General features: G+C 32.0%; 1 protein-coding gene across 3 annotated transcripts in view; it reads left to right on the forward strand.

Annotated features, from left to right (window-relative positions):
* HSPA4L (heat shock protein family A (Hsp70) member 4 like) overlaps positions 1–7,887 on the forward strand; it is a 52,252-nt gene extending 44,365 nt beyond the window's left edge. For all 3 annotated transcript variants that reach the window (XM_036423674.2, XM_045576379.1, XM_036423673.2), the window contains 2 exons: positions 2,008–2,169; positions 4,637–7,887. In XM_036423674.2, the coding sequence (XP_036279567.1) occupies positions 2,008–2,169; positions 4,637–4,825 (351 nt within the window). In that variant the 3' untranslated portion in view covers positions 4,826–7,887. The remainder of the gene's footprint in view (positions 1–2,007; positions 2,170–4,636) is intronic.
* The last annotated feature ends 473 nt before the right edge of the window (positions 7,888–8,360 follow it).

The following is an 8,360-nucleotide window of genomic DNA, read 5'->3' on the forward strand; positions in this document are numbered from 1 at the left end:
GATAAGGAGGAACAAGCCGACAAAGGAAACACTAAGACTATTTCAATTATGGTACTGGAGATTTCCATAAAATTACTATGGACCAGGTTTTAGCAGTCTTCTTGAGGGTGCAGGTTTAAGAAATTATCCAAAGCAAGACTTCACTTAAGATCAAGGATTTTTCGTTTTTATCATGGGCCAGACTCCCTTCAAGGGGCTGGAACTACAGCATCAAACAAAACATTGAACCTTATGCTTTAGTAAGGAAAGGTAGATAATAAGTTACTGTAAAGTAGTCAGATAGTGATAAAGAGCTATGAAAAAAGTAAGGAACTGTCAGAGGTGGAGATTTGTCAGAAGGGCAGACAGCTAATAAGATGACACACCATGTGAGGGGAGAACTGAAGGAGGTCAGCGTTCAATATGTATGATAACTGTAAGAAAAAAGTTCTACAAAAAAGGGAATAGCAGTTGCAAAATCTCAAGGGAGAACATACTGAAGAAACAGCAAGGAGTCCCCTGTGGTTTAAAACAGTGGTGGTGGGTAAGCAGGTACCAGATCATAAAGGGCCTATTAGGCCTTTAGAAAAGTTTGGCTTTTCCTCTGAGAATAGGAATCCATTGAAGATTTTGAACATAAAAGTAAAATGATTTATTTTTTTAAGGACTAGAAGCAGAGAGACTAGTGCAGCCATTAATAGAATAATACAGGCAGGAGACAGTGGGAGGCTTGAACTTGGGTAGTGGAGGGGGAAGAAGTAGTTATATTTTTGCTGCACTTATTTTGAAGGCAGAGCTAATAAGATCTGTTGATAGATTTTATATAAATATAACAGAAAGAAGAGTCCAAATGAATGAAAGGATTTTGTCTGAAAGGATGAAGTTGCCATTTACTGGGAAGAGTAGGTAGGGAGGTGATTGAAATGTAGGGCATCATTTCAAATTTCACAAATAGAAAATCAAGTTGGAAGTTGTTTATAGAGTTGGGATTTCTGGGAAGAGGTTCAAGGCTAGAGTTTTTGCTTTTTTAAAATTTATTTAAAGAATGTAAATACAGCATGAATGGGAAAGAACTTAAGCAATGATCCATGAATTTGCAAGGAATTCAGAAAAATAGGGGGGGGGGGGGCGCGGATACCCAGAAACTGAGAGATGAGGGGTACATAATTTGTAATCACACATGTAGAAAGATGGATCGAGTATCTGATGAAGCATCATCATCTTCTCTGTTCTTTCATTCTCTTTTCCTTTATCTCCATGTCCAATCTCCAATTCATCAGGAAACCCTCTTTCCATATGTTGCATTGTCCATTTTTTCTGGTTCTGTGGCTAACAATTTAAACCATGGCTTATTATCATGTCTTCTATGTGTGGCAGCTGCAATTTTCTCTTTTTAAAAAATATTTTTTTATTGTTTTCAGAAAGGAAGAGAGAGGGAGAGAGAAAAATTAATGATGAGAGAAAAATCATTGACTGGCTACCACCTGCATGCCCCCTACTGGGGATCGAGCCTGCAACCTGAGCATGTGCCCTTGACCAGAATCAAACCTGGGACTCTTCAATCTGCAGCCCGATGCTCTATCCACTGAGCCAAAACAGCTAGCTCTGCAATTCTCTTTTTCAGACAGCATTTTATTATGTAATTCCCTTTATCAACAACTTTCTATAGTGTTTTGTTATATATTCAGAAATTTCTGTTTAGTTTTCCATATGCCTGCTTCTCTTATTTCTCTTAACTCTGACAAATTCAATTCCATGCAGCTCCTTTTTTGGCTAAGTACCTTTCTTTGAATATTCACCACTAGTCATTTTTTTTCTAAACCTGAATCCTTTAGAAAGCCTTTCTTTTTAAGAACCCATACTGATTTTTATTTTGCCCCAGGCTCTTCAGTTCTATGTAACATGCATGTGGCTTCTTCACATGGGTATGTGCAAAGTATATATTCAATAAATTTTATTAATAAAATTTACTTACTAAAAAAGTTCCATTAAGTAAAGGGTTATTTTGTTTGTTTGTTTGTTAATTAGGATGAAAGATATGATCATTTGGATCCTGCTGAAATGGAAAAAATTGAAAAATATATCAACGAAGCCATGAGTTGGCTTAACAGTAAGATGAATGCACAGAATAAATTAAGTCTCACTCAAGATCCTGTGGTGAAAGTTTCAGAAATAGTTGCAAAGTCAAAGGTAAGAAATTATAGAATTCTCTTTTTAAGGGGTTTAAGCACTAAATTTATTTATTTATTTATTTAATTATTTAATTAATTAAATTATTATCTTTGTACATATATCATTGCCCCCCCCCATACATGCCCTCCCTCCCCAGAGTTTTGTGTCCATTGGTTGTACTTATATGCATGTATACAAGTCCTTCAGTTGATCTCTTATCTCCCCCAGATCTCCCTAACCTCCCGGCTGTAATTTGACAGTCTGCTTATTGCTTTACTGTCTCTACATCTATCTTTTGGTTCTTCAGTTTATAATGTTCTTTATCATCCATAAATAAGTGAGGTCATGTGATGTTTCTCTTTCGTTGACTGGCTTATTTCACTCAGCATGATGTTCTCCAATTCCATCCAGTTTGCTGCAAATGATGAGAATTTCTTCTTTTTTATGGCAGCATAATATTCCATTGTGTAGATGTACCATAGTTTTTGGATCCAATCATCTGCTGATGGGCACCTAGGCTGTTTCCAAATCCTAGCTATTCTAAATTGAAGCACTAAAATTTTTTAATGGGAAACATAATTTTTTATTTTGAAAAAAGATTCTAGGTGGGACATCTCTTGATTTCATTAGTCACATACAGAAGGCCTATTTTTTAAAAAATTACATGTAATACAGAATGAAATAAAGCACTTTGACAACTTTTGTCTGTCAAATATGTTAGACTTTTCTGGATTGGGTAAGACCTCTAAGTCTCCATTGTAAACTTGGCAGTACAGGTCAGTCTTTGCATAATTCCAAACGTGTTTAGTTCTATGGTAAAATCTTATTTCTAAGATAAAGTTTGCACTCTAAAAACATTACTACTGAAAATTTCAGTTCAAAACAAATATTGAAACTGATGTGGTTATGTTATCATAGAAAACATAAAAATAGGGGACAAAGTTTTCAATAAAGATCAGCATCAATCTAGGAATATGAATAAATACATTGGATAAGCAGTTGACAAAAGAAATACATATTCAATAAAAATATGAAAAATACAAAAAGTATTGTTCATCCTTATCACTAATCTAAAAAATGCAAATCTCTCTTTTCACCCATCTGAAGTTGTGTGTTTACATTTTTAATCTTGCCACAATTGTCAAGGGTATGAAGAAATAAATGCTCTCCCTGAACATCTTGGTTAAATTTGTTAAAACTTTTCCAGGACATTGTACCACAATATGCATACAAATTTAAAGTGAGTAGGCACTTTAACCCAAAATCACATTTCTAAGAATTCATCCTAAATTGATTATTGCACAGGTATATGCAGATTAAATTCCTTTGTTTATAATAGCAATAAATTGGATATACCTAAAATACCTATCAGTAAGCAAGTCAATGAATTGATACATCCATATAACACATTGTAGTCATTAAGTATTTTAAGTATAGAGATATCTCTCTCTCTCTCTCTCTCTCTCTCTCTCTCTCTCTCTATATATATATATATATATATATATGTATATATATATACATATATATATATATGTGAGCAACATACTGAGTGAAAAATGAAAGATTACAGAATATAAAGATATCTCACTGTATAAATGAATGTCTTAATAGATATATTTGTATATATGTGTATCCCTGATATTCATCTAGAAGGACCATCACTCAAAATGTTAATATCTGTAGGATATGGAATTTCAGGTGATTTTTCACCTCGTATATTTTTAGGTATCTCATGTTTTTTAACTGAAAGAGGTATTATTTTAATCAAGTAGAGCACTAAACTTTTGAGAAAGTTTTACAGAGAAGCTATAATAATTTATTCCTCATCAAATGAAGTGCAAAATATGATGAATGAAGTTTGCCATTAAAACATTCCTCCAGGATGTTACTCCTTATCTTTCCACTTCTATATCAATCTCTGTGACACAGGTCTTGAAAATATTTTAATGGTCTTTTTTGTCTATGTAAAAAAATAAAGTAACAATTCTTAAATTGCATTTATTTTCATGGTTTATTCTCTCAACATAAAAAAGGCTACTCATTTGTTTTAAAAAGTAAAGTTAGTATGTATGTTTTCATATAAATGTTGAGAAATATCAATTCATGAAATAGTTGCTGGCATAATTCTCATAACAGAGCAGTAGGCATAATTTAATGAAATTAATTAAAAGCTATTTGCAATAATAATCTAAAAAAGATATATGATTCCCTATGTTAATTGCTGAAGTAAACTGTATTTTAAATTTGAGGAAATGATTTTTTAGGAAGATCCAATTTAAAAACCACTGTTAAGATTGAATAATTCCACTGACATGCACTAACCCAGAAGGTAAATCCCTCATTGAGGTACTTGAAGAAACTCGGTTGATTATGTAACTGAGCTAACATAAATTCAGGTATGTGGAATTATGTGGAAATTTTGAAAGTTAATGTAGAATTTAACAGTGGATTTTTTTAATGTAATCAATATTCTTCATGTCTTTAGGAACTGGATAATTTCTGTAACCCCATCATTTACAAACCCAAACCAAAAGTAGAGGTTGCAGAAGACAATGCAAAAGCTAATAGTGAACACAACGGACAGATGGATGGACAGAGTGGGACTGAAACCAAACCAGATACAAAAGACAGCTCACAGCATACTAAATCTTCTGGAGAGATGGAAGTGGACTAAATCTTAAATTTACCTTCACATAATTCAAACAGTGCAAGTAACCACGGGATCCATTCTTCTTTTACATCTGATACACACAACAGATGTTCAGTTGTTCTTAATCACTTTTTGTCATTTGTTATTGGGAGTAGTTTTGAAAAGTGTTTTATATTGAGTACACATCTATAAATTTCCATTGCTGCTTATGTGAAGCTTTAGCTGAATATAGATTTACATGTCAGTTTAAGCTTTCCTAATGTATATCACATGCAAGACTGACATGTAATTGGCCACAGTCTACCTTATTTAGAGCTTCTACTTGGATAAACTTTTGCTTCTTATTCAGGAAAGTATACAGTATTGCACTATTGTTGCAGAAGCGTAGATATAACTGATCATTATTTTGAAAAACAAATATTGAAACTGATGTGGTTTGTTCTAACTTAAGTATGCAAACAAATAAGAGGTTCCTTGACAAATTAGTCCATCTCATTGGTGTGCCATGAGAATTCCAGAAGCTTTGCTTTTATCACGTAAATGAACCAAATCTACGTTGAAAGTGAAAACGCACGCACAATTTTATGTAAAGGTGACACCAGCAGTTTTCTTCCTTTATTAGAAATGTAGATTGATGTTTTCTTAGAGTACTTCAGTATCATTTTCACTTGAAACTTCTGATCTACTTGTCTTGAAGACCTGCTGCTGCTGCTAGCCCGAAGGAGGCTTTTTTATGAAAATACGTTCATGTGAAGTGGGAAATGCTGTTGACCTACTCAGATATGCATCTGTGATATTGATAGCCTTGTTTCAGTTTTGATATTTGTTTTAGTTTTATGGATTGATTCTGTTAAATCTTAACACAGGGAAAGGGGAAATGGCACAATGTATTGCATTATGTACACTTATTGAAGTACTTAATGTTAAGATATAAAAACACTATTAAATAAGTGGTAATACTTGAAAAGAATCACTTATGCCCTAAGTCTTAGGAAATAATGCTTGTAATAAACTTAACTATGTTACATATCAACAGGCAAAATAGAGAATGTTACATAGTTTAATATGACGTGATTAAATTATAGTTCCTGCTATTATATTACCTGTTCAGAGGCTCACTTTTTCTGAAAGCTAAATTTTTATATTAATAATAATTAATATTGACTTAAGTAGTACAAATTGAGAGTTTAGTACCTTTAGGGATGGTCATTATTTCTCACAACTAGTTCTCTAAGAGAGATTTTGTTTCTACAATGTAGTCTGCACTGAAAGGGGACTGTAGAGGGAATGCACTTTCCAGGGATTTTTATCATCCTTTTTGAGGCAGATATCCCTTGTTTGCATTAAAAAACATTATATACTCTCAATATATCTTAATGTTTTCTAGCCTTTAAAATGTTCTTGTTTTAATACATTTAAAATGAAATAATTATATCCATTAGTAATAAGTGATAAAGTACCTTATTATAAAAAGCATTTACCAGTTACTTTTCATTTATATGTTGAATATACTATATAGGTTCATTTGGGGAAGAACAACATCATTAAAGGGAACTCATAACAGTAAAAGTAAGGAGTTTATAGTTTTTTCTTGAGTTAGCAAGAAGACCACTATCATTATTTTAGGAGCTATACCTCAGAAACCTCTTGGGAATAAATGTGGGAACAACCCTTTCTTCATCTGAATTGTCTAGTATGTCCTGACATTTTCCATTCCTTAAATCAGTTTATGTAGTTCTGTGTTTTGGTCAGATATATAACATTCCAATTGTTGCAGTTATATAACAATGAGTTAAATACATTCAAAGATAATATGTGTGCTTTTTAATTTATTCAACTTAAATTATATTTTCAAACACTGTTTAACCTTATATTGTAGTTATTTATTGACTACATTAGAATGTAATATAGTTCTTCTACAAAGGAATGTTCTCCTAAATACAATTTTGGGTAGATAGTATGGTTTAGTTTCATTTTAATCACTGAAATATGCAGTGCTAGACAAAAGAATTACATATTTTTTCAAAAGGAAAAACTATTATAGATTTTTAAAAGATACATAACAAAATAGACTGTTTTACTATAGTAGGCAAATAAAGACTAAGAAATATCTAGGATGATTAATAAATATTAGTATATTTTGACTCTTGAAAAAATATAAATTATTTGGTTTGCAAAACAACTCTTGATAGCCTATTATGAGTATAAAAACAAAAACTGCTAATAATATAGCAATAATATAACAAATTTAAATTCCTTAGCAGTAATCAGAATTCTTGAGTTTTAAAGTAACTAGAAACAGCACACCAAAGAATTAGACTATTGGAATATCAGATAATCTATTTTAAATGGGTAACTGGTCTCTTATTAAGAAATAAAGATTTCTTAGACTTTTTGGAGTGGCAATTTTTAGTATGTTCATGGTTATTTCTTTGATAGAACTCTTTATTAAAAGTGAATTTTGGGGCTCAGTTATTAATATAATAAAATCTTAGTGTTAAAGCATTTTATCCAAATTAGCACATCTTTAATTATTTTGAAAAATTATTCATATTTAAAGACAATAGATATTTGAATATGGTAATCAAATTAGCTTACTTCAGTCTCAAAATAGATATAGCCATTCCTCCTTTTTCATCAATTTAAATTGTAAACATTCCCATTGAGATTTTGTTTTTGTTATTGTTAATACTCACCCGAGGATATATTTTCCCACTGATTTTTTTAGAGAGAGTAGAAGGGAGATAGGAGGGGGGGGAGGAGAGAGAGAGAGAGAGAGAGAGAGAGCGAGCGAGCGAGAGAGAGAAACAGTTGTGAGAGTGTCACATTGACTGGTCACCTCAGACACATGCCCTGACCAGGGCCTGCCTGGAATCGAACCCTCAACCCTTCCGTGTCCAGGCCAATGCTTTAACCAGAGAGCAACACCGGCCAGGGCAAGATTTTGTTGTTTTTTGTTTTTTCAGGATTTTGTTTTAATGGTTGATTTTTGGCAGTACACACAAATTAATGCTAAGGCAAGATTTACAAGTCTTAAATTACTAGAAAAATGGAGTCATCTTTCTCACCTTGTAGAATTTTACAACCTCAGTTCGAAAGTAAATGTCATCTTGTGTTTAAACTTTGGAAGTTTTAATTGGAATTTTATTTTGTGATATTTGACTCTGTAAAACTTAATCATGTAGCTAATTGTATTGCTCTATTAATATTTAAAATCTGATAGCATAAATAGCAACTGCTAACTTTTCAAATTACGTAGGTAGGGACACCTACCAAGTTGGATACTTATAGTGTATCATCTTAATGTGTTTTTAACTAAGAGCAATTTAGCAAGCTAAATCTTCTTAAAGCAGTCCGTTTCTTTCAGGAGATAGACTTTTTGCTTAAAAAAATAAAACAGGATTAAAATTACCTTTTGGGTTTTTTTTTTTATCAATGTCTAATTTAAAGTATAATTTTAAAGTAATTCCCAGGAAGCACATAACCTTTTCTTTTAATAAAAAGTAACAAAAAATATTGCAAATAAAAGATCCAAGACTTTTAACCAAACAAAAAAGAA

Source organism: Pipistrellus kuhlii, unplaced genomic scaffold (genome assembly GCF_014108245.1).
Source record: "Pipistrellus kuhlii isolate mPipKuh1 unplaced genomic scaffold, mPipKuh1.p scaffold_m20_p_8, whole genome shotgun sequence".
NCBI classification, from domain to species: domain Eukaryota; kingdom Metazoa; phylum Chordata; class Mammalia; order Chiroptera; family Vespertilionidae; genus Pipistrellus; species Pipistrellus kuhlii.